The sequence below is a fragment of the Diabrotica virgifera genome, chromosome 4 (assembly GCF_917563875.1).
Source record: "Diabrotica virgifera virgifera chromosome 4, PGI_DIABVI_V3a".
Classification (NCBI taxonomy): Eukaryota; Metazoa; Arthropoda; class Insecta; order Coleoptera; family Chrysomelidae; genus Diabrotica; species Diabrotica virgifera.
The window spans coordinates 17,271,603-17,299,528 of NC_065446.1; the positions used below are offsets into that span (position 1 = coordinate 17,271,603).

Genomic DNA, 27,926 nt, shown 5'->3' on the forward strand with positions numbered 1-27,926 from the left:
TTCCTTGTCTATAATGTATAGTTGTACTCGCTTACTCACCATCCTTATTATATATATGATTTTTTATCACCAAATAATTGATTTGCGAAAATTGGAAAAGTGTGCATTTCTAATGTTTCATTAATTAATACTTTAACTTAAAAAAAGAATGTGTGTATACTTTGGACGCACGTAAGAAGTTATATGCTTCTTTTCATGAGCATTTTTCAGTGCGTCACAAATGATAGAAAAAAAGATAAGTCCGTGATCATATACATTTTAGTGACATGACATTTTAGTTAAATCTGACAGTTGTCACATTTTTTTTGCAATTTGGCATAAAAACAAATCAATTGCGTTTATTGCATTTATAAAATGGTATTTTCTTTGATTTGTATAGTCTTATAAATTGTTCAGATTATATTCGTAGATATATTATATAATTCGCAAATTATTTTATTTTCGGTTATAGCGCCATCCATTGACAACTAGAATAAATGTTATAAATGTCACCGACGAAATGTAATCACCGACGTGCGTTTTTTTCTGTCACATACAATTTAATGCGTTAGAATGAAATCGAAAAACTGTGACGCACAGAAAGATCCTCATGAGAGAAAGCATACTTCTATTATATGATTTCAACGAAATAAATATATTTTAAACAAAACCAAAGAAAGTATTCCACCTGTTGTCAATCTGGTGGTATGGAGGCGATATTTATTGTCGTTTTCTGCGCTACTTCGATTGATAACTTAGTTTGTTTATATTTTAAACAGTTTATTTTTATTTTATTTAAATACTAAACTAATTTTAATACTTATCACTTTTCAAAATTTTTTATTAAAACAATACCAAAAATAAAAAAAAGGAACAGCAATTGCCTCATTTGAACCCTGGAACTCTCGATCTGTAGTCTGTAGAAAAAAAAAAAAAAAAACACTAACATATTCTTTCCACACCTTTTTTGCACTGATACACACATAACTTGAAAGATTAATGCCTGGTTGGACCAACAAATTTTAAGCTCTAGCTTAGCTAAGCTCAGCTTATAGATCCATAATTTTCGATTTTTAACTAAGCACGTTTTAACTGAGACGAAGTTAAAGATGCAATGCACGTTGCCATTGTGGCAAGCTGAAAATTGATCTAAGACTCAATCGTGGAACGCGTATGTTTAGTAAGCTGAGCTTAAGGCACGTCTTAAGCTTAAGTTATGTTGGTGCAACCAGGCATTAGCAACGGACTCCATACTTGTGTGCGCATGCGCCCAGGATAATAAAAATTCACTCCCAATCGCGCCTTAATAAGTATAACTTCAATAAAAAACAATGGAGTTATGTTCAATCTTAAATAATTTATGGTGCTTCTCATTGGCTTTTGTCAGTGTGATACAAGTGACAGAAAAAAAGGCGCGTCCGTGATACATACACATTTTTAACATTTATTCCAGTTATTGATAGGTGGCGCTATAATCGAAAAAAAAGGATTTAGGTATTTACCCATTATTTACCTATTACATAATAATATTTATACGATTATAATTTCAAGTTCTTCTCAGTCTTTCAGTGTGTCATTAATGACGTAATATATGATTTTAAGAATGTAGAGAATCATAGCATGACATTTTAGTTAAATCTGACAGTTCAGAATCGTACCTAATCGTAATTTGGTATAAAAACAAAGCAATTGTGTTTATTTCATTTATAAAAAGGTATGTTCTTTGATTTGTATAGTCTTATATATTGTACAGATTATTGTCATATAGGTAAGACATAAATCATTTTTTGTTCGATTATAGCGCCATCTATCAACAACTAGAATAAATGTTACAAATGATTTTAATCACGGACGTACCTTTTTTTTGTCACTTCCAACTTAATGCGTTAGAAAAAAATCGAAAAGCTGTGACGCACTGAAAGATGCCTCTGAGAAGAAGTTTAGTAATTTTTTCTTTTTTAGGTTGGGATTGTTCTGACAATTCTCAAGCGACTCCCTATTATATGGTAGTAATTGAACTTTTACTATTAGTACTGAGCAATTTAGTCTTTTTACCAGCAGTCTATGTAGCCTTTAGACGCAAATACTACATCGAAGCAGTCACCTACTTCTTCATCTGCTTCTTTTCTACGTTCTACCATGCCTGTGACGCGGGAGAGAATTTGATCAACTTCTGCCTGGTTCGTCTTTCAGCTCTACAGTTCGGAGATTTCTTCTGCGCCATCTTAGCCATATGGGTAACACTCATCGCTATAGCAGACCTACCGCAGTTACTAACCTCTATGTGCCACATGGTGGGAGCGATAGTACTAGCGTTTTGTACTACCATTAACAAGACTTCGTTATGGGTTTTTGCATTACCCGTTATTACAGGTTTGTTGATAATAATTGTCAGTTGGATCTTCAAGTACCGCAAAGTAAAACAGAGATTTGCCAATAGAAATTACTTGTATTATAAGATACCGATCGGTGTGGCAGTTGTAACGGTAGGGTTGGTTTGTTATGCGTTTTTACAAACGGAAGCTAACTACAAGTATTTGCATAGTGCGTGGCACGTGTTGATGGCTGTGGCTTTAATAATAATATTACCTAAACCGAATACATTCCTGCCTGAAGTGATTCTTTAAAAACTTGTTTTCTAAAAACTAGCACTGATTTATTTAAGAATTTATGGAATTTAAAAATACAAAAGACATAACGGGAAACGGAGTTACCCAACTAACCGCAACTACACTTGAGTACATGAGTCTTTACCCGTGCGTCATCACTTAAAGCATACGAAATACGTCGGAAATCTATTCCACGCCACAACAAGTGACAGAAAGTGGGTATGATTCCGATCACGGATTATATTATAAAATTTGACGTTATAAAATAAATAGAATTTAAAATTTTGGTGCAGAATTACAGCTACATTTGAGGTAGCTTAATAAATTCTTTTAATATCATTAGTGATGTTAAATATTTGTTATAATATAAATATTTGAAAATAAAATATTTTCTTTTTGTTATTTATTTCACTTTTACGGAAATTTAAACAAAACCATTCCTTAACCTTTAACTACACGCGCTGGCGTATATTGTACGCCAGATATAAGAATTCTACTTGCTTATTTTTCTAACCTATCACTGGAATGTGCTTTACAATTTGGTTTTAGTTTCCTTATAATCGGCGTTCTGGAAAGTTCGTAATTTACATTTTATTATTTGTTGTTTCCGGTGGTGGACAATATACCCCAGGATTATATTACTATAAGTCGTAATATAAGTACATATTTTAATTGTTTTTTAGTCATTATGGCAAAAAATATATTTTTCTTTGTAAACAATACTTTTTCTCCTGTAAAAAATCACATTTAAAAAAAAATTTTATTAGTAATTTTATTTATCATAAAATCCAATTATTCCATGATTCAAGTTATAAATCCCAATTGGCTTACTGAAAAGGAACTCCAAGTATTCACTGATGTCGAATAAGGTTTATAACAAACAACTAAGTGTATTTAAAAAAAAAATTAAACAAATCCGCTGTTTTTAAGTGTATTTTCTTGTGGCGTACAAAGTACGCCACGCGTGTAGTTATGTTATAACTTGATGCGCGGGTAGTTAAAGGTTAACAACTGTGAATGAGGTTAACTTTGTATGTAAATTAATAGCAAAATAAAATACACTTACCATAAAACTTCAAACTCCAGTATAAAATTAGTTGTGAAAACAACTGTTGGTTTAATATAAATAATGAAGAAAGTGAAAATATAGTATGTCAAAGTATGTAAATAATTTATTTCTTTAGCTGAGCGCTTTAGACACAAACCTCATCATAGGAGCCAATGCTACAATAAAAAAAGAAATCTTGTAAGAAAAAAAAGTACAAAACTCTTTTTTTACTTAAGTCAATTAGTAAAAAGTACCGCTACATTGAAGCATCTGCGTGAGCATCTTAAAAATATAAATATAAATTTGCTTATATTCTTAGGATGCTCACGCATATGCCTCAATGTAGCGGTACTTTTTACTAATTGACGTAAGTAAAAAATGAGTTTTGTACTTCTTTTTCTTACAAGATTTCTTTTTTTATTGTAGCATTAGCTCCGATGATGACGTTTATGTCAAAAGCGCTCATCTAAAAAAATAAATTATTTACACACTTTGACATACTATATTTTCACTTCCTTCATTCATTCTAGTGTGTACAAGCTTATCAGTCTTTCAACTCTTCTTATAAATAACTTCTAAATGCAAAAACAGGATAAATAAAACAGCAAAAAATCCAACAAACTGACAGTGACAAGTAAATACTTCTGTAAATAAATCTGAATACGTCCTCAAGCGTCTTTTTTGTACCCATCTCTTTTCAATATGTACTGACTCTAGAGCGTTTATAAAAATAACATGTGTCTTTACTTAACAGGCGGTATCTGTTTGTCTTTAGTTTAATGCGTGGAAGACAATGATGCTAGATAAAAAGTGTGTTTTATTTCGCCATATATTAATGACGCACGGGTAAAGAACTCTGGACTCATCTGTAAACTAAAGTGCATAGAAATCGACCCACTTAAAAATTTGGTCATTTTTGATGTCTCGAATTTCCTAAACCCGTTGTCCGATTTAAGTGATTTTTTTAATATGTTATAGCCGCATTCTTTAACAATGTCGGTGTAGTAATATTGTGGCTAAACAGATAAATTGTCATTGTGTACTTACCGGGTGTACGAATCAAACTCTGTTTTTTTTTCTCAAAGTTCGCAACATCCTGTGGAATATCCTAGCATTAATAAAATACTGAAATTAAAACCCAACTATAGCCTCAGGTTTTCTTAACATTCTGTTTTTAGATCCATTCGCTTATGTTGGACCATAAAAAAGTTAGGTCAACAAGAAGGTTAGCAAGAACAACTAGCCATGTTTTTCATCAATACAGAGTGTTTTTAAATAAGTATGGCAGACTTTAAGGGGTAATTCTGCATGAAAAAATAATGACAGTTTGCTTTATAATCGTATGTCCGCAAATTTTTCGTTTCTGAGATAGGGGGTGTTGAAATTTTTCTTACAAACTCACGATTTATTTATTGCTCTAAAACCGGTTAAGATCTGCAAATGAAATTTGGTGGCTAAGACGTAGTTATTGCGCATTTTTTGAAATACGTTTAAGAATTTTATATCGATCACTTAAAAGCAATGCCTCGTAAGTACCAAAAATTAAAAAATCACGCTTCTGGCGCCGCAGTATTAATATAAACCTTTTCTACCATTCACCAAAAGTATAAAGGCGCAAAGTTTACCAGTCTGGTGATTGGTAGAAAAGGTGTATATCAGTATTGGGGCGCCTAAAGCGTGATTTTTTTTGGTACTTACGAGGTATTGCTTCTAGGCTGTCGATAAAAAGTTTTTTGCTAAAAACCACACATTTGGACAGATGCACTTACGAAGTATTGCTTCAGGACATCGATATTCACCATTGGTGCACATACGGTTCATATTACGTGGCTAGTTATTAAAGTACCTAACTTTTTTATGGTCCAACTTAGCAAATGAATTAAAAAACATAATGTTGAGAAAACATAATGCTACAGTTGGGTTTTAATTTAGTCAGTTAATTTAGTTTAATTGGGCAGTATTTTATAAATCTTACAATATTCCACAGGGTGATGCAAACTTTGAGAAAAAAACACAGTTTGATTGGTACACCCGGTATGCAATGAAAATTTACCCGTTTAGCAACAATAATATTAAGAGTGGTATTACTAAAAATCAGGCTATAACATGTTCAAAAAATCACTTAAATTGGCCAACAGGTTTAGGAAATATTAGGCATAAAAAATGAAAAAAATTTTAAGTGGGCCGATTTCTATGCACTTCAGTTTATAATTTAACATTTTGGGTAATATTTTGAATATTACCATTTTTTATCTATACTTTCCATTTTCAATTTAGCTTAATTTTCTATTAAGCGTACCTAATGCTTTTACTGAAGTTCATTCCTAATATTACTTCTTGTCCATTTGTTTGTACTAACGAAGTGACTGAATGTTTAAAACTACAATATATTGCTTGACAATTAAATAGTTTTTACAAATATAAGAAGATTGTTACTTTAACTTCGTACTAGCAGAAAACAAGAATATTAAATGCCTTTTGATGTTCAAAATACTCTTCGTTACATTCTATACACTTTTGCATGCGAGTACTGCATGCCCAGAATAGTGGAGTCACTGAAGGTGGATATGAGCTATTACCTCCGATTTCGTTGAACCTCCATCGATTTGCATGAAAATTGGTAAGTGGTTAGAGGATGTCTCAAGGAACAAAGGTGACATGGTGCCAACTTGCGCTTTTACCCTGGGGGTGGATGTCACCCTTTCTCAGGGGTGAAAATTATTTTATTAAAAATAACCCCATAATTCGATGGAGGGACAAATTTCAAGCAAAATTTGTTTTATAAAGTTTTTAAAATAAATCAAAACATTTTAAGTTATTAAATATCAAATATTTTAATTTTTCGTGAGAAAAATGCATGTTTTTAACCAATTTTTCATCAATAACTCAAAAAGTGTAAGTTTTTATAAAAAAAGTTATAATTATTAAAATTGAAGGTAATAAAAAATGAAATAAACCTCTTACTCGAAAAACCTTTTAATGCTAACTAAAAGTGAGTTATAGGTAATTGAATGTATATTTTTTTCGGCGAGTAAAAAACTCTAAGTATTCAAGCTGAAATAACGGGACATTGATGCATTTTATAACATAAACTTATTAAACATTTGTCAAAGTACTTAAAAATATCTATCAAATGAGCCCCCGAACATATTGATAGCGTTAAAATTTATGCTCCAAAATTTTTTCAAAATTTATCTTTTAAAAATTTTTCCAAAAAATGTTATTGTTTTTTTTAATAACTCCGTTCGTGTTTACGATATCAGGTTCATCTAAAAACTGTTTAAAAGATAATTTCAAGTGCTATTTAAGCGCGTTGAACCTAATCGTTTAAACCCCTTACTTTTTTAGAAATAAAAGGTTAAATGGTCCCGGTTACATGGTTCCCACAGCAAAATTTAAGATTTAAACGTTTCTAGCTCGGTTATTTTTTACACTATAGAAATAGTAAAACAGGTAAAACATTTGGCACAGAAAAAACTAAAACTTGGTTATATATAATTGTTTACGTATGTTGAGTATTTTTGGATTATTATCAAAAGAATATGAGAATTACAATAATTTTAAAAATTATGATTTTTTTAAATTACATCTTTTTTTCAAGAATATGCATTCTAAACCGGTCAAAATTATCAGTAGTAATTGCACAAGAGCTCTAAAATTATTGAATTTTTTTCAAGTGACACTTTGACAGTTTTAATTTCACGAGCCGAAGGCGAGTGAAATTATGTCAAAGTGTCACGAGGGCAAAAATTCTGTATTAATTTTAGAGATCGAGTGCAATTTGTTGCGATTATTTCATGAATAAAACTTAAAAACCAAAATTTTATTGTAATTTATTTATGTAAGTACAAATTAGTACAATTAAACACACAGTTGTTATAAATATTTTACGGTTGAAAGTCATCACTTTTATAATTTTTAAAACATTAATTGTCATTAATGTCACTGAATGTATGTTTTCATAGCAACGAAGGGCATCTGACGTAATATACTTGACGACGGGAAATTATTAAAAATTATCAATTTAAGTTAGATTTTTGTAGCTTTCTATTGGTCAGAATCTCCTATGAATGAAATAATCGAAAACATTACTTATGCTAATATAAAGAAGTTCTTGTAAGGATTACTATAAATTTTAATTTTTGTGGAAATGGCGTATGTTTCATTTTTCCTTTTTCCTAAAAAATTCGAAACGGTTCTTTTATTTTCATTATAACTTACTTAATTTTGACGCTATTACCTTGTTCTGAAGCTCATTTGATAGGTATTCTGAAGTTCTTTGACAAATGTTTAGCAGGAATATTTTATACATTGCATCGTTTTCCCATTATTTAAGCTTGAATACTTAGATTTGAGTACTCTTCGAAAAAAATACACATTCAATTGCCAATAATTCACTTTTATCTAACATTAGTTTAGTTCTTTATGTGAGCAATGTATTCAATTTTTTATTTTCTTCAATTTCAGTAATAACAACTTTTTTGTAAAAGCTTATATAGTATTTTTACTACAAAAACGTTATTACGTAGGTCAAAATTTTTGACGTAAGAGAACTGTCAAAACATTAGAATGTGACTTTTCATTATTGCCGTGTTTATAATAAACATGACAATAATGAAAAGTCACATTCTAATGTTTTGACAGTTCTCTTACGTCAAAAATTTTGACCTACGTAATAACGTTTTTGTAGTAAAAATACTATAGTTTTTGATTTATACGTGAAAAACCGATTTAAAACCTGCACATTTTTAAGAAAAAATAAAATCTTTGGTCTTTAATAACTCAAAAAGTGTTGATTTATTTTAATAACATTATCTAACAAATTTTGCTTATAATTTATCCCTCTATCGACTTATGGCATTCCTTTTAATAAAATAATTTTCACCTTTGAGAAGGGGTGGCATCCACCCCCAGGGTAAAAGCGCAAGTTGGCATTATGTCACCTTTGTTCCTTGAGGTATCCACTAATTACTCACCAATTTTCATGAAAATCGATGGAGGTTCAACGAAATCGGAGGTGAAAACCTTCAGTGACTACACTAGAATAGCACTAGACGTGAGCTATGCGCGGAGGGCTTTTGTGGTGTAAACAACGCTTCAGTTGACATTAACCCTTAAGTGGTCGCTAGCGTATTTTTTACATATTTTGTTTTGTTTTTTTTAGTGTTAATTATGCCTTAAATAATGTAAATTTCTATTTGGCAACTCAACCTAGTTTTACCATCGGAAACCTCGTGTTATTTATTTATAGAAAATCTAGTTTCTCTCTAATGCCCGGTTACACCAATAGATCTTAAGCTCCAGCTTAGCCCAGCTTAGTTTATACTTTAGGTTTGTTCCAACACGACGATGAACCGTCATGTAACGATCACTAGATAATTAACGTTCCATGGGTTCCATGCGCACGAAATAGTACGTTCCATGGTACTGCGCAGGACGGTGATCGTTACATGGACGGTTTCTCGTTGTGTTCGAACAAACCTTTTAATGCTGGGGCGACGCTAGCGTCTCATGTCGTTAATTATCGCATTCTTCTTCTTCTTCTTCTTCGTCTAGCCATTCACGTCCACATCTGAACATAAGCCTCTTCAAGTCTTCCTTTCCATTGTTTTTTGTTGTATGCTACTTGTAGCCAATTTTTCCCGGCAGTTCGTTTCAGATCATCTGTCCATCTCATAGGAGGCCTGCCTCTGGGTCATTTGTGTTCGTATGGTCTCCAGGTTAGAATTGTTCTGTGCCATTTATTTAGATCGCTCCTGCTACTTATCCAGCGTATTCCCATTTCAATTTTAGTGATTTTTGTACCACATCGGTGACTTTGGTTTTCTGTCTTATCCATGTGTTTGTTTTTCTGTCCTTAAGTGATATGCCAAGCATTGCTCTTTCCATCGCGTGTTGAGTGACTCTGAGTATGTTCATATTCTTTTTTGTGATTGTCCATGTTTGTGCCCCATATGTTAATATCGGAATAATGCATGCATCAAAAACTTTAGATCTAAGATTTAGTTGAATTTGCTGATTTCTGAGTATATAGTTCAGTTTGCCGAATGCTGCCCATGCTAACTTTCTTCTTCTTTTTATTTCTTCCGTTTGAATTTCCCTATTTAGTATTATTTTTTGTCCTAAGTATATATATTCTTCAACTTTTTCTATAACTTTGTTGTTTATTATTGTCATCGTTTCTTCGGAGTGCATGACTTTTGTTTTGTTTAAATTCATTTTCAGTCCTATTTTAGAAGATTCTGTGTGTAGTTCTGAAAGCATTGTTTGCAGTTCTTGTAGGTCAGTAGCTATCAGGATTATGTCATCCGCAAATCGTAGATTACTGAGGTAGCGGCCATTGATGTTTATTCCCTTATATTTCCAATTTAGATCATTGATGGATTCGACCGTTACTTGATGGAAGTTCATTTTATCTAATAATAAAACACTGAAAACGTTTGTTTTCTATACTTCCACAGAATTTATTATAACTAAGTGACTACAGCTGTTTCGGCAGAGTGCCTTTCTCAAGTGATATAGTTTACAATGTGTTTGCCTTTTTAAGTCTTCAACTGAAGAGGTTGAGGAGTGGGGAGCTAGAATTTTTAACTAACCAAAACAGTACAAAACTAAACAAAGACCCCACAGAAAAATACCGAAAACAAATTAAACTAGCCATTGAAAATTCAAAATCAATACTAAATCCAACAGAACAGAAATACCTCAACATTATGAACCCACAACCTCCTAAATTATACTCTTTTATTAAACTACACAAACCTGACCACCCAATAAGACCTGTAGTTTCTTTTTATACAGCTCCGTCCTATAAACTTTCAAAAAAACTGTCAGATATTATTACAGAATACACTAAATTTTCACCTAAATTCACCGTAAAAAATACACTAGGACTAGTTAATAAAATACAACATTTCCAATTGCCCAACAACTCCAGACTAATTTCATTTGACGTAAAAAATCTTTATCCTAGTGTTCCTCCTACAGAAACTTTTGTTTTAGTTAAGAATCTTTTAGACCATAATAGTACAAATCCGATCATTGCATCTGAAATTTTACACCTTCTTGAAATTTGCATAAATCAAGACTATTTTGAATTCAATAATCAAATATATACAAACAACAGTGCAGGACTTATTATGGGTAATCCTCTAAGCCCATTGCTATCAGATATATTTATGAACCAACTTGAAACAACAATTTCTAAACATCCCGTATTAAACAGTTCTTATATTGGTGGAGATACGTGGATGATATACTAGTATGCTTTACAGGAACTAACAGACAACTTGACCAATTTCTATCATATATTAATTCACTTCATAATAATATTGAGTTTACAATAGAAACAGAACAGAATAACTCCATAAACTTTCTAGATGTAACGATTTCCAGACTACACAACAAACATGAGTTCTCCGTATATCATAAACCTACCCATACTGACACAACTATACACAATTCATCATCCCATCCTACACAACACAAATTAGCAGCCTACCATAGCATGATACATAGACTGACAGAAATTCCCATGACAAAAAATAACTTCGAGATAGAACTAAACATCATTAAACAAATAGCAGTAAACAACGGCTATAACGAACAAACAGTTAACAAAATTTTAAACCAAAAACTCCAAAAGAAAGCCCTGAAATTAGTGTATCTACCACCACAGAAAGAACCCAGTACCTTCTGCTCTCTCACATATACTGGCAAGATAACAACAAAAATAGCCAGATACATAAAAAAGAAAGGAATAACACCAGCTTTCAGAACTAACAACAACTTAAGCAAATATATCAAGAACAATAAAAGCCGAACGAGAAAGCAACTACAGAGTGGTGTGTACAAACTAACGTGTGGTGACTGTTCTAAAACGTACATCGGTCAAACTGGCAGAACTTTTGACAAACGGATAGCAGAACACAAAAGGGCATTCAACAATAGAAAAACAGACACTTCTACATACGCACTTCACCTTCTAGATCATAATCATTCTTTCAATGAAGAGTTTCAAATTCTGCATATTCAAAATAAAGGCCTTAAGCTATCTTTTTTAGAATCTATGGAAATTAATAAACTGAAAAATATAGATATAATTCTGAATGACCAACTCGAGACAAACAGCTCCCCACTCCTCAACCTCTTCAGTTGAAGACTTAAAAAGGCAAACACATTGTAAACTATATCACTTGAGAAAGGCACTCTGCCGAAACAGCTGTAGTCACTTAGTTATAATAAATTCTGTGGAAGTATAGAAAACAAACGTTTTCAGTGTTTTATTATTAGATCCAATTTAGATTTTTAAAAACGTCCTCCAAAACTAAGGTCAACAGTTTGGGTGATAGAGTGGCTCCCTGTTTGACTCCCCTGTTTAATGGTACAGGGTTCGTGTATTCATTTTCATTTAGGTAGTATGTAGCTGTAGCTTGGTTACGCTTGATTACCAAGCAATTATCGCATTATTTGCATTAAAAATATGCCAATTAATGCGATAATTAAAGGCATTAGACGCTAGTATGGCCACAGCATAAGGAGTTATGTTTATTTTTAAGCTTAAGGTACGTCTTAAGCTTAATATATGTTGGTGCAACCAGGCATTAATCTATTACCGGTAACATATTGTAGTCTCAGGGATGTAGAAAATATAGCATCTTATCCAAGTAATGTAATGTTTCGAATCTTTGTTTATACCCCCACCCCCTAATTAATGTTTCATACATTGCATGCTTTTTTAATCAGTCATATATTATAGGTAAGCGTTAAATGCGTCGATTCTGTATCGCCTCTTTCAGCAGCACAAACAACCATAAAACTGGACCTGGGGTGGGATTACGAACACTCGATACGAATCGTATCCGCCATGTTTTCCCGTAAGGCGCTATGGGAAAACATGGCGGATACGATTCGTATCGACTGTTCGTAATCCCTATGCAGACTACGGACAGGATACCGACTACTCTGACAGTCACTGAACATTAAACCTTGATTACACGTAACGAGGATCGTACGAGTGTTCTGGGCCGAGTGCTCGTTTGGTATAAACATACTAACGAGTACTTGGCCGAGCACTCGACCCAGTCATATGGCGAGACAGTCACTCGGATCTTGTTCTATTTACTAGGCCGAGTCTTCGTCCCGCCACCCTTCAATCGTATACTCGCCAATCCACTCGGTATGTGTAAACAACACTCGCTGTGTAACTGTGCACATTACCACTTCATCAGAAGAGACGACTTGTGTTATTCAATGTGATTTTTAAAAATAGCTAACAAATGGAACTCAGATAGGACAATAAAGTTTAGTTCAGTTGTATAAGTCACACCCGGTCTATGAAATTTCAAATCTTTGGAGTATAAAAATAAACAAAAACGGGATGCAGCATAATGTGTATCGATTGTAGAAGAAATTAATATTGTTGGTTTTAAGACTCAAGAAGTCAAGTAAAATAAAAAATTTAAATTTGACATATAGGCAAGAAATATAAAATCAATGAATCGAAGAAATTGGGAGCAGTAAGATTTGGTCTTCTTAAAATCCATTGTCTATAGTCCAAAGACGCTTATCTCCTCATAATACATCCGTCAATTCTTGTATAAGCCGTTTGCTATATTCTTAATGTTAGCTTTATGATCCATAAGTACACTACTCCTTGTTTTTGTGAATCGAAACTGAACTGACTCGCCTCCAAATTCGAAAATTGACAAATACGTATAAACCATCTCTCGCCCTCACCACTCTCGGCCTAGTAACAGTTTGCTGTCTCGCCATTGTACTCGTTACGTGTAATCAAGCCATTAGAGATGGTTTTAACCATTTAATGCGATGAACTAGTTTATCAGATTAAGGGCCGGTTGTTCGAACGCTAATCAACAATGATCATTATTAAATATTTAATTACTGTCACCAAAACTGTCAATGTCAACTTTGTTTGGGTTGCTGAAAACATAATTAATTACAATTATGAGATTTATTATTAATTATGTTAATAATTATTGTTATATTAATTGATTATAGTCTCAGAATTGTAATTAATTATTTTTTAACAATTGACATTGACAGTAATTAATTATTTGATAATGATCATTGTTGATTAGCGTTCGAACAACCGGCCCTTAAAGAATAATACTGTTTGAAATTATACAGGGTGAGTGGTGAGGAACGCGCCAAACTTTAAGACTGTATAATATACGTAATAATAATTAAAAATAACTCATATGTTATTTTATTCGATTTTCATTTGTTTTCGAGATATGGGGTGTTAAAATTTTTTCTTACAAACTGACGATTTATTTATTGCTCTAAAACCGGTTGAGGTGTGCAAATGAAATGTGGTGGGTTTTAAGACAGAGTTATTGCGCGTTTTTTGATACACAATTAACAATTTTATATTCACCATTGGCGCGCGTACGGGTAATGGTCTAAAAATTTTTAAAGAAAATAAAATAGTACGCCACTGAGATATTTCAAATTAAAAATTATTTTTCAATTCTTTGTTCAATTTCTGACAAACAATCTATCTTCCCGTTTGTTCATACGACGCTTCGTTTTCATGCAAAAAATAAAATATCTTAACGCTTAGAAAGTATTCGAAATAAATTTCTACACATTCATACAGAAACTTCGTCGAAAACTTTGTAAGCGTTAAGATTTTTTATTGTTTGCATGAAAACGAAGCGTCGCATGAAAAAAAAGGAAGATACATTTTTATCACAAATTAAACGAGGAATGTAAGAAAGATTTTTAATTTGAAATATTTCAGTGGCGTACCATTTTTATCTTCAAAAAAATTCAGACTATTACTCGTACGCGCGCCAATGGTGAATATAAAATTCTTAATTGTATGTCAGAAAATGCGCAATAACTACTTCTTAAAACCCACCAAATTTCATTTGCACAACTCAAGCCATTTTAGAGCAATAAATAAATCGTCAGTTTGTAAGAAAAATTTTAACACCCCGTATCTCGGAAACAAATAAAAATCGAATAACATCATATGAGTTATTTTTAATTATTATTACGTATATTATACAGTCTTAAAGGTTGGCGCGTTCCTCACCACTCACCCTGTATACTGTACGCAGGCGACGCGCGGCGTATACTCATAGCGGACAACCAAAGAAAGGTACAATCGTCATTTTGGACGATTATACTTGATATAATTATGGACTGAGGAAATAAAAAAACTAAGAAAACGTTAGATTATTTTTGACTTATTTTTACAACCTTCAATCATCATAGTTATTCGGACTTTGAAAGCCGGCTGCTCTGAAAAGTTCATTTGATGTACATCCGTACCATTCTCAGGTTGCGCAGCCACGATATTCTGCGTCTCCCTATGCTTCTTGTTCTTTGAATCTTTCCCTGCATAATCAATTGGAGCAAGTTGTATCTCTTTCCACGTGTATGTCCGAGATATTCTAATTTTCTTGTTTTGACGATATTCAAGATTTCCATTTCTTTATTCATCTTTCTCAGCCAACCTAATTAGCTCCCACTTCAAATCTCTTGTGCAGAGCACTTTTCTCATTTTGTTAAAATTTGCTCTAGCCTTTTCTATTCTGATTTTGATTTCCTGGAAGTAATCACTAGGCTATTGATTATCTTCAAAATAAGAGAGCTAAATGGAACTACAACGTTAATGGGATTTTATTATTTCATATGGTCAAAGGACCTCTAAATTTGAAAAACCCGCGGAGTGCTACCATGTAAATGGGTGCGTTTTTGAGAAAGGGGTGAATTAGTCCCTAGGCACAGGGTGAATTAGGATGAGTTCTATGCACTTTTAGTACAAACACGGCTACAGGAAAATTGTTTTAGGTTAAATTTACTATCGATATATCACATTTTAAAGTCAAAAATATTTTTTTTTACAAAAATATACTCAAAAGAATAACAAGAAAAAAACACAAAAGAAAACAATCTTGTTTTTTGCCCCATAACTTTTTTCCGCAGGGATATAGGTATAGGCATTGCCTCAGCGAAAAATAACTACCATCCTACCTCGTTAAAATGACGTTTGGTAGAGGTCTCTAGGATTTATAGTTTCCGAAATAGGATTTTTCAAAGTTCGCCGCTTACAGCATTTTTGGGCCATTTTTCCCATTATTTCGCAAACATTGTTCTGTAACTTTTTTCTACGCATTTTTAGGTATATACAATGGTACACTTAGTAGAAATAAAAGTCAATTACCTGTAAAATGGTCTATTGTATAAGGTTGTACGACTATTTTTAAGGAAGTTATGCTTTTTCAAAATTTTATACTTTTATGATTTTTGATATTTTTTATGATTATTTTTAGAATTTTTCATTATGACTTTTTTTCTTGTACATTCAGGTATATACATTGTGAAATAAAAAAGTATATTTTCTCTACTTTAAAATGGTGTATTGCAAAAAATTCTTTGACTATTTTTAAACAAGATATCCGTAGGATATCCATTCGTATCCGTAATTTGAGAAAAATTTTAAAATATTTCAGTTTTTTCAATTAGAAGAATATAATGGCATATTATAACATAATTTTTAATTCCAAATAACTTTTCTTAATAACACTTTTCGATATTTTGAAATATAAAACTGCTTTACTCTTGAGCGAAATTCATATTTTTTAACATACCTCGTACACTATTGACAAAATTTAATATCTGATGATAGCATCTTAGGTTTTAGATCATGCAGAGCATTTTATAAAGAATAACTTTTTTTCATAAAGTTAATAATAAAAAAGTTTTCCATATGGTTCCAGCTTAGTGGGACCTATTGCATGTGTATGCGAGATTTTGAAAAAGCATATCTTGTTTAAAAATAGTCCTAGAGTTTTTTTACAATACACAGTTTTAACGTAAATAAAATAAGTTTTCATTTTTGTTGCACAATGTATACAGGGTGTTAGTAAATAAGTATGAAAAATTTTAAGGGCTAATTCTACATGAAAAATTAATGCCAGTTTGCTCTATAAACATATGTCCGCAAATGCTTAGTTTCGAAGATACGAGGTGTTGAAATTTTTATTTCAAACTGCCAATTTATTTATTGCTCTAAGACCAGTTAAGCTATGAAAATGAAATTTGGTGAGTTTTAAGAGGTAGTTATTATGAATTTTATGACATACAATTAAGAATTTTGTATTCATCATTGGCGCGCCTTCGGGCAATGGTCTGAATTATTTTAAAGAAAAAATAGTACGCCACTGAGATATTTCGAATTAGAAATTATTTTTACATTCCACGTCTAGTTTATGATAAAAAATCTTTCTTGCCTTTTTTTCATATGATGCACCGTTTTTATGCAGAAAAATAAAACATCTTGGCGCATATTTTTCATCTCTTAATACATCATCAAGAACTATCCAATATAAGAATACTAAACTAGAACAATAACAGAAAATATTACTAATACCATTTCAACTAGGTGCAAAGCTGCAAGAAATGTTTAAAATGATCTCCTTTACAGGTAACAGAAGAATTTTATATTCATCATTGGCGCGCGTACGGGTAATGGTCTGAATTTTTTGAAGAAAAAAATAGTACGCCACTGAGATACGTCAAACTAAAAATCATTTTTGAATTCCTCGTTCAATTGACGACAAAAAATCTTTCTTGCCTTTTTTTCATATGCGGCGCCGTTTTTATGCAAAAAAATTAAACATCTTAACGTTTACAAAGTATTTGAACTAAGTTTCTATGCATATGGAAACTACCTCAAATACTTGGTAAGCGTTACGATGTTTTATTTTTTTGTATAAAAACGGCGCCGCATGTGAAAAAAAAGGCAAGAAAGATTTTTTGTCGTAAATTGAACGAGGAATTCAAAAATGATTTTTAGTTTGACATATCTCTGGCGTACTATGTTTTTCTTCAAAAAATTCAGACCATTACCCGTACGCGCGCCAATGATGAATAAAAAATTCTTCTGTTATCTGTAAAGGAGTTCATTTTAAACATTTCTTGCAGCTTTGCACCTAGTTGAAATCTTATTAGTAATATTTTCTGTTATTGTTCTAGTTTAGTATTATTATATTAGATAGTTCTTGATGATGTATTAAGAAATAAAAAATACGCGCCAAGATGTTTTAATTTTCTGCATAAAAATGGTGCATCATATGAAAAAAAGGCCAGAAAGGTTTTTTTATCATAAATTAGACGTGAAATTTAAAAATAATTTTTAATTCAAAATATCTCAGTGGCGTACTATTTTTTTCTTTAAAAAAATTCAGACTATTGCCAGTAGGCGCGCCAATGATGAATACAAAATTCTAAATTGTATGTCAAAAAATTCGTAATAACTACCTCCTAAAACTCACCAAATTTTATTTTCATAGCTCAACTGGTCTTAGAGCAATAAATAAATTGGCAGTTTGAAATAAAAATTTCAACACCCCGTATCTCCGAAACTAAGCATTTTCGAACATATGTTTATAGAGCAAACTGGTATTAGTTTCTCAGCCCTTAAAATTTTTCATACTTATTTACTAACACCCTGTATATCTAAATATACAATAAAAAAAGTTATAATGAGAAATTTAAAAATAATCGTAAAATATATCAAAAATCATTAAAAGTATACAAATTTGAAAAACCATATCTTACTTAAAAATAGCCACACAGCCTTTTACGATAGACAAGCTGCGTAGAAAAAAGTTACAGAACAATGTTTGCGAAGTAACAAGGAAAATGTCCTAAAATCGCTGTGAGTGGCGAACTTTAAAAAATCATAATTTGGAAACTGTAAATCATAGGGACTTATACCAAACGTCACTTTAAAGAAAAAGGATGTGTTTTTTTTTTCTGTGAAGCAATGCCTATACCTATATCCCCATTGAAAAAAGTTTTGGGATAAAGAACAAAATTGCTATCTTTCGTGTTTTTTTCTTGCTTTTCTTTTGATTATATTTTTGTAAAAAAAATATTTTTGACTTTAGAATGTGATATTTCTATAGTAAATTTAACCTGAAACAATTTTCCTGTAGACATGTTTGCACCAAATGTGCATAGAACTCACCCTAATTCGCCCTGTGCCTAGGGACTAATTCACCCTTTTCTCAAAAACGCACCCCTTTAAATGGTAGCACTCGGCGGTTTTTCATACTGAGAGGTCCATTGACTATATGAAACAATAAAACCCCGTTAACGTTGTAGTTCCTTTCTAAAATACATAATAGCCTACCTACACCTATGGAGTGAATTATTGTTCCAAGATATGCATATTGGTCTACTCGTTTGACTTTGGTTCCGTTTATGAAGAGATTCTCGTTATTTCTTTGAGTTTTTGATATTCTCATAAATTTTGTCTTATTGACGTTCATTGCTAGACCGTATTCTTGTCCAAACTCCGCTATTCTGGTGACCTGATTCTGAAGATCCCCAATATTTTCGGCTAAGATGACAGTGTCATCCGCATATCTAATGTTGTTAATGGGAACTCCACCTACCTTTATTTCGGCTGTTTCACTCTTAAGAGCTTTTTTGAAGATCTCTTCCGAGTAGTCCTTAAAAGAATTCGCGACAACACGCATTCCTATTTCACCCCACTTCTGATTTCAATTTCCTCTGACAGCTGTTCATTAGCACGTACTTTTGCTCGTTGCTTCTAGTATAAATTCGATATAATCCTGAGGTCATTGTAGTCTATCTTCTTTGATTTCAGGACATGCATTAATTATTATTCATGTCGTACTTTGTCCAATGCTTTATTATAGTTAATAAAACACGCATATATGTACCGGGTACGCAATAAGAATGGCCCTCGGCCATATCTCAAGAACCGTTTATAGTACAGCTTCGAGAACAAAAAATTTTAACAAACGATGCCTCGGGAAAAGCCTGGAATTTATTTTCATAATAATTGTAGGTCCACCACTAGAGGGCGTAATTGAATATCAAAAATTTAAAAATCAAAGTTTTACAAAATTTAACTAATAAAAGGTCACTGGAAATCCGATCTTCGTATTTTTCATAAAATTCTGCGCGTATCTGATTTCACAAGTTTAAGTCTACCTTTGCAAATAAGAGGTGGGGGTGAGTGGGAACCTTGTTATGAAAAAATGGCTGTAAGTCCGGTTCTGCTAAATCAAATTTTGCAAACTTAGTTTTGTTGAAAACAGCGTTTTCTCGTCAAGGTAAGAGTTATAAATTCGAAACAGCCTAATAAGTAATATGCCAGCTAGAAGGCGTTATTTAATTTTTTTCAGAAATCTAGTTTTCTTTGGAAAATATTAAATACAAGTATGCATTTTTAATCCTGTATTACAAAATAAGATCAAATTAGCAACAGAATAGCGAAAACCGCATGTCGATACATTTTTTCTATCTCGAGATATCTTATCAAACGTGTCAATTTTAAACATAACTGTTACTGTTGTTCTGAAGCTATTTCCTTGTGGCATTTTTTTGATTAATTATTTATATGGGAAATAAGCTATAGAAATACGCAACTCATAAATATTGGCAATATCATTTTAAAGTCTTCTACTTTAAAATGTATAATATATGTCTGAATTGCCAGTATAAATGAGTGAAATTAAATAAATTATTAGAAGAATTTTTTTTGCTTAGCAACAACACTTTAGTTTATTTTAGTAATATTTTGTATTTTGACAACGGCACCCGATTTGGGCGTCGAAACGTTAATAAAATTATTTTTTTCATTTTAATTGTGGCTTATTTCCCATATAAATAATTAATCATAACTGTTACTGTCACCGGTAAACGAAGTTAAGGAAAGGTAGTGTGTTGTGGAAAAAACAAAGAAACATTTTCCAGATGTAAACGTATATAATTAATTAAAACAACAATAAGACAAACAACACTATAAAATATAACAATGAAATAAAAAAGAATGTGTGTGTACTTTGTACGCACGTAAGAAGTTATACTTCTATTATATGATTATATGATTATAAACGAAATTAATATACTTTTTATTTATATTTTATTTAAATATTAAATTAATTTATACTTACTACTTCTCAAACATTTTTATTAAAACAGTGCCAAAAATTAAAATAATAAAAAAATAAAACACACACAAACACACTAAAAATGCCAGAAATGATTTCTGAACATTAATTGTCGGAAAAATTTTTAACTAAATACGTATTTTCTGAAAATAAAATTATATAATAAATATACTTACAATCATAAAATGTATAAAAAAAAAATAAAAAAATAAAAGTTTCTATTGGGATTCGAACCAACTTACCACGCGGCTGGTATTTGCGTTGTATTGGGATTCTCTCGCATTAAAACTGCGCCACAGAGACAGCTTGTCATTATGTGCGAAGATCATCTAACTAAACAGATTAACCTTTTTGACATTTTTAACTTATGTAAATTAAATTATTTTGATTTTGAATTGAAATGATTTAGAATTGAAAAAATACAACAAAACATAGAGTAAGAAGACAATATATTATGTAAATATAAATATAAATTATGTAAATAAAAGTATTACATACTACTTATGTATTTTGGTAGGTTCAAGGTAGGTATCGGAGCCCGTATAACGACTAATAAATTTCGCAATCACTTGCGTCGTGCAAAGTGGCTATGTTCAAATATCATAACAAAATTTGATCAACTATTTATAAAACACTTACCAGTGAAAGATTCTTTAGCTTTGAATAAGCGAGATCTGCGGCACTCATACTAGGCACAGTTTGATGAGCTTTCACATTGGCATGAAACAATCATCTCTTCTATGTAAATAAGTCCAAAAATATAATATGAAAACTATTTAAAAAGGCAGTATAACCATTAACTAACTTTTTGTTTGTTGTTTCTCTTCCTACAAATTTTAAAACGCAACAAGCATACATTATAACCAAACGCAGTCCCACAGCTGTGCCACAGCTGCCATATTGGATAATTTTTGTCATGTCATTTGAACATCCAATCAGAACAAAGTTATAATGCGCATGCGCCCGGTCGCTAGGTTTTCCCATATAAAATTTCACCGTCATTACGCCCGTAAAGAAGTATAACTTCAAAAACAACTACTTACTGACGACCTAAATGTTCAAATTGTTACCCATCATTTTCGATGCAAGTATTATTTACTCTTTCAAGAGTAGATTGAACAGCACTTTCAATTTCTGCTCTCGAAATGCTTTGAATGGTGTTTCGTATTCTCTGGATCATATTTTCTGGAGTAGTGGGCCTAGCTGCAAAAACAAAAGTCTGTAATCCGTCCCCATAAATAAAAGTATTCTGACCTTTAGAGATTTTTTTGAGACCGCTATTCATTCTACTCTTGAAAGAGTAAATGCTTGCATCGAAAATGATGGGCAACGATTTGAGCATTTAGTTCGTCACTAAGTAGTTGTTTTTATTTCTTTGTTATATTTTATAGTGGTGTTTGTCTTATTGTTGTTTTAATTAATTATATACGTTGACATCTGGAAAATGTTTCTTTGTTTTTTCCACAGCACACTACTTTTCGTTAACTTTGTTTACCGGTAACAGTAACAGTTATGTTTAAAATTTACACGTTTCTTAAGATATTTCGAGAAAGAAAAAAGTTGCTAATTTGTTCTAATTTTGTAATACAGGATTAAAAATACATACTTGTATTTAATATTTTCCAATAAAAGCTAGATTTCTAAAAAAATTAAATATCGCCTCGTAGCTGGCATATTACTTTTCGGAATTATAACTCTTACATTGACGAAAAAGAGCTGTTTTCAACAAGACCAAGTTTGCAAAATTCGATTTAGCAGAACCGGACTTACGCCATTTTTTCATAAAAAGGTTCCCACTCACCCCCACCTCTTATTTGCAAAGGAAGACGTAAACTTGTGAAATCAAATCGCCGCCGCCTACGAAAAGTATAACTCCGAAAAATGCCGTTAAGGGTATAACTTTGAATGAACGCCGCCAAAAATATTATTTTCGGTTATATGATCGTAAAAATTATAATCCCTAATAAAGTGTTAGCGAAAAAAATTATTTTTGAGGAGTATCAGCAAAAAAAAATTATTTCTGTTTGTGGGACCACGAAAATTATAATTACTAAAAAGTTCTCGGGTATAATATCACAAGAGAGTGAGAATAAATTGAAAATAATGCGACAGTTTTTCGAAAATTTGTTGTCTGGCAATAGACACGAGAGCCCGCAGAGCTCGAGTGGCTATTGCTCAATGACAACAAATTTGAGTAAAAATAAAGCATTATTTTCTTATTTATTCTTACTGTCGTGTGATATTCGTAAGATTATTTTTTAATACGTATATTATGGATATTTTCTTAAATGTGACAGTTGTCAAAACTAGGAAACTGGTTGCCATTAAAAAGAAACAATCTACTTAAAAAAATTCTATCGGTAATTTTCTACAGTAGATAATTCTCAGTATAATTTTAATCTGATTGGACAGAATTAAACACTTGATCAAATATCTTACTATACGATTGGAAGTTAAAATCATCAAAAAATAATCATTGAAAATAATTATTCGTCAATCAATAACATTGAAAAAAATTATTTCTAATTATGTATTCATGAAGAGTATAACTCCTAATAATGCGCGGTGAAAAGTATGATCCTGAATGAATGAGAGCGAAAAATATTTTTTCTGGTCTATACTTTCGAAGACCATAACTTCTAATATGGCGCGGTGATAAGAAAAAGTTCACAATAATTACCTGTAAAAATAATTATTTCTGATTATGTTTCCACGAAAATTAATATTACTAAAAATTTCTTGGCCAAAATAATTACTCTTTAATGAATGGCAGCAAAAAAAAAATAATTTCTAGTTCTATGTTTGCGAAGATTATGAATCCAATAATGCGCGGCGAAAAGAATAATCCTAAATAAGCGACGGCAAATTTTATTTTCGTAGCTACTCTACTGGAAAATAATTTTTGTTTATGTAAATCTTCGAGGAGTTACTTTTTCCGCAAGAACAGAAACGTAAATAATTATATTCGTCGTCATCTATTAAGAACTAGATGTTTTCGTCATAAATATTTGGGGAGTTATGATCTTCGTGGATGTACAGATAAAAAGAATTATTTTTTGTTGTTCCTGATATAAAAATAATTCTTTTCGTCACAAATATTTTTAAATTTATAATCTTCTTGGGCACTTAATAGCAATAATTTTTTTTTCGCCGATATCTGTAGAGAAGTAATTGTTTTCCCCACAACCTTTTGAAAATTATAGTATTCGCCGGTACATTAACAAATTTTTTTTTGTGGTCACTTATTGAAAAATGATTCCTTCGCTGTAAATGTTCCAGGAATTATTTTTTTCGCGAGAACGGAAAGGCGAATAAATGTTTTCGTCGGCATCTATTAAGAACTAAATCTTTTCGTCATAAATATTTTGGGAGTTATAATCTTCGCGGACACGCATATAAAAAAATTGTATCGCCAACACTTATCAAAGAGTTATTATTTTCACTGTAAATGTATTAGGATTCACATTAATCATAGGTACCAGCGAAATATGCGCAGAATTTTATGAAGAATACGATGATCGGATTTCCAGTGCCCTTTCATTAGACAAATTTTGTAAAATTTTGATTTTTTAATTTTTGATATTCAATTATGCCCTCTAGCGGTGGACCTACAATTATGAAAATAATTTCCAGGCTTTTCTCGAGGCAACTTTTGTTATCAATTTTTTTTCTCAAAGCTGTACAATAAACGGTTCCTGAGATATGGCCGAGAGCCATTCTTATTAGGACACCCGGTTTATCTTGATTGACGTCCAGGCACCTTTGTATTAGTATATTAAGTGAAAAAAGCTTCACGCGTTCCTAGGTCTTTGCGTACAGATTGTCATGATGGTCGCCAACATCCGAAACGGATAGGCACTACAAGAAGAAGAAGGTCTTTGCGAAACCCAAACTGCGTATCATTAATGTCTATGTCAGCTTATGATATATTCGGTTATGGATGACTTTCAGTACCAACTTTAGCACATAGGACATCAAGCTAATGGTGCGGTAGTCGCCGCATTCTCTTGCGTTTTTCATTTTCGGGAGACATTATACTTATATATTTAAAGGATATTTTACACTCATTTTGATAAATATTTGTTAAAACTAGTTTAAATTTGTGAAATCTCGGCACTGATTGTAATATACATATGTATGAATCCGAAATATGATTGTTTACTAATAGTTTCGAGAGACAATTTAAGGCTTCTGAAACTTGAAAGAATTAATCTTGTCCGAAATTATGTCTACAGTAAAACCTGCCATATCCGGATCAATGTGGCGACAGACCGATCCGGATATGAAAAAATCCGGATATCAAGACCACTACTTCTTTTATAGTCTCTGAAACGTTTTCTCCTTCATACATTCCAGTAATCAAGGCCGTCAATAACTTTCGTCGATAGACACGTTTTATAGATTCTATAGTACATTATTTCGCCATCTTTTAGTTCTTCTTTTAGTGCGTTGTCCAACAGCAGGACTGCCTTTCTCGGTAGATTTCGGTAGATCCGGACGGCGCAGAACCGTCCGGATATGGGGAGGTCCGGATATGACAGGTCCGGATATGGCAGGTTGTACTGTATTTATTAAATAAATATTTGTTTTTTTGTGGTAGTAAAACTACCACACAAAACTACGTAGTAACTTTGACATTTTTTGATTTACAACTTTTGAGATTTTTTGATAGTTACTTTTTTGTTCGACATATTTTCTTATTAGTTTTTGTTTATAAAGTCTAACTGTGATAGTCAAGTAACTGTTGTATTATATATAGAACTATAATTGTTATTTTATCAATATATATTTTAGTGATTAGGATTAGTGATCTAGCTAGTGAAGCAATTTGTGATTCTAGCTTTCTATTTGAAATTTATAACCGTCGTTATAAAACTGTTTAATTATTCAATTGTGTTTCAGACATAAATATATTTATATTGTGAATGCTGTTGTTTAATTTTTCCTTGATGAAGAAAATATAAAATATTCATTATCTAGTATTCATAATTAGCTTTTATTATGGTCTGTTTTTAAACCAAGAGCAGTGATTCAAATTTACCGCGCCGTAATGATTGTTTGTAATTGGTCCAACCTCAGGCAAGTTTACTCCACTGTTGACAATTTTGACACTAATGACATTTATTAAATATTGACACTTCTGGCATTTCATAGGTTAGTTAAGTTATATCGGCATTTTTTGTATTTTCTGCGTTATTCTTTTAATTTCTAGATTTTTCATCTGTTTTTATATAAAAAGCAGTTGTTTTTAGAACTCTTTGGCGACGTATTAGTATAATATAATATTTATGGATTACCGTCTCACAGACCGATATGATCAACCAAAAAGGAAGATGTATTTGGTGATATTTCTAGTGACTTTCTTGGGTGTGAATTTGTCTTTTTAGTTTACTCCTCTTGGTTAAAAACCAAACCATAGTTTATTATAAAATACTCATTATCTAGTATTATAGATTAAGCAGAGGTAGTCCAATTCTTAAAAAACAACAAAATAGATACTCTACTCTTGTCTGAATGAAACTTTGCAGAAAAAGTGAGCTTAAAATGTCTCAGTACACCGATAAAGGTACAGAGCGGGGCATTAGTGTGACAAAGTCCAATTTGTCGTAAGAGATACGAAAAAAAGTTATTAAGGTAAAAGTTTGGTACAGATAGGATCATAACTTAAAAATATTTTCAAATATACAGGGCCACCTGTATTACAGGGTGACACAAACTTATGTTTTTTAAATGAAACACCCTGTATATTTTTACAGTTTTGGATTCTCCTCAATACTTTCTTTCGTAAAATATAGGGTTTTGTAATATTATACGAGGTAGTTTAAAAGATAATTACGTTGTTTTGTTAATTTCGTAACAACATTCACAGCCTGTAGAATTGTAGTGATTTGACATCGAAATTTTTATTTATGTTCAATATATATAGGGTGAGGCAGATAAAGGGCCTATTAGAAATATCTCGAGAACTAAAGGCAACAGAATCATGAAAATTGGAATGAAGGGGTTTTGAAGACTGATCTATTTAATGAAAATATTTTCATCTATTTTGTACTTCCGGTCATACCGGAAGTTGCTTATAACTTTGTTTTTTTAAATGGGACACCCTGTATATTTTTACATTTTTGGATTCTCCTTGATTTCTTCTTTCTTAAAATATGAGGTTTTCTAATATTATACAGGGCAGTTTAAAAGATAATTACGTTTTTTTATTCATTTCCTAGAAACTTTCACACCCTGTAGAACTGTAGTAGTTTGAGATCAAAATCTCTATTTATGTTCAAACGATTTTTAATATAGTCTGCTATTGTTTAGAATTATTAGTACTTATAGCTAAATTTTTAATTTTAGTATACAGGGTGGGTCGAAACTCGGAATGAGTATTTACTGAGTTTTCTTAAATGGAACACCCTATATTTTAGTATTGTAATGAAATGATATTTTATGGTACTTTCTTACTTCTTAAGTATTCCCTATACCTAACTGCTTTAATTTGTGCTTAATTGTTAATCGCACCAACAATCTTAACTACGTAGGTATTTTGATAGCTTAACCATTATTGGCAATTTTAAGTATCAGTCTAGATTAATATGTATTTATTTCCAAAAAAAAATGATTTGTGATTGAATATTTTCACGGCCAACCTAATAAAATTTCACGTATTTTGTGTTGCAATTAATGTTTGGCTTTAAGCACCAATAACTCACAAACTAAAGCAGTTAGGTATAGGGAATGCTTAAGAAATTAAAAAGTACCATAAAATAGCATTTCATTACAATACTAAAATACAGGGTGTTTCATTTAAGAAAACTCAGAAAATACTCATTCCGAGTTTCGACCAACCCTGTATACTAAAATGAAAAATTTAACTATACCAATAATTTTTAACAATAGTAGACTATATTGAAAATATTTGAACATAAATAGAGTTTATTATTTTAAACTATTACTATTCTACCGGGTGTGAATATTGCTACGAAATTAATAAAGAAACGTAATTATCTTTTAAACTACCCTGTTATAAAACCTTATATTTTAAGAAAGAAGAAATCAAGAAGAATCCAAAAAAGTAAAAATATACAGGGTGTCCCATTAAAAAAAATGAAGTTACAATCAACTTCCGGTATAACCGGAAGTAGCAAAGAGTCCAAAATATTTTCATTAAATAGTTCACACCTCAAAACCCCTGTATTCCAATTTTCATGATTCTCTTACCTTTAGTTTTAGAGATATTTCTAATAGGCCCTTTATCTGCCTCACCCTGTATAATCTTTAGACCTTCTACCCTCTCGGGTGTAGGTAAACTATTTATTTATGTTCAAACGATTT

At 31.6% G+C, this 27,926-nt stretch overlaps 1 protein-coding gene across 1 annotated transcript in view; it reads left to right on the top strand.

Annotated features, from left to right (window-relative positions):
- LOC114335818 (post-GPI attachment to proteins factor 6) overlaps positions 1–3,770 on the top strand; it is a 32,689-nt gene extending 28,919 nt beyond the window's left edge. The window contains exon 5 of the mRNA XM_028286107.2: positions 1,942–3,770. Within this exon, the coding sequence (XP_028141908.1) occupies positions 1,942–2,606 (665 nt within the window). The 3' untranslated portion in view covers positions 2,607–3,770. The remainder of the gene's footprint in view (positions 1–1,941) is intronic.
- Positions 3,771–27,926: the final 24,156 nt, after the last annotated feature.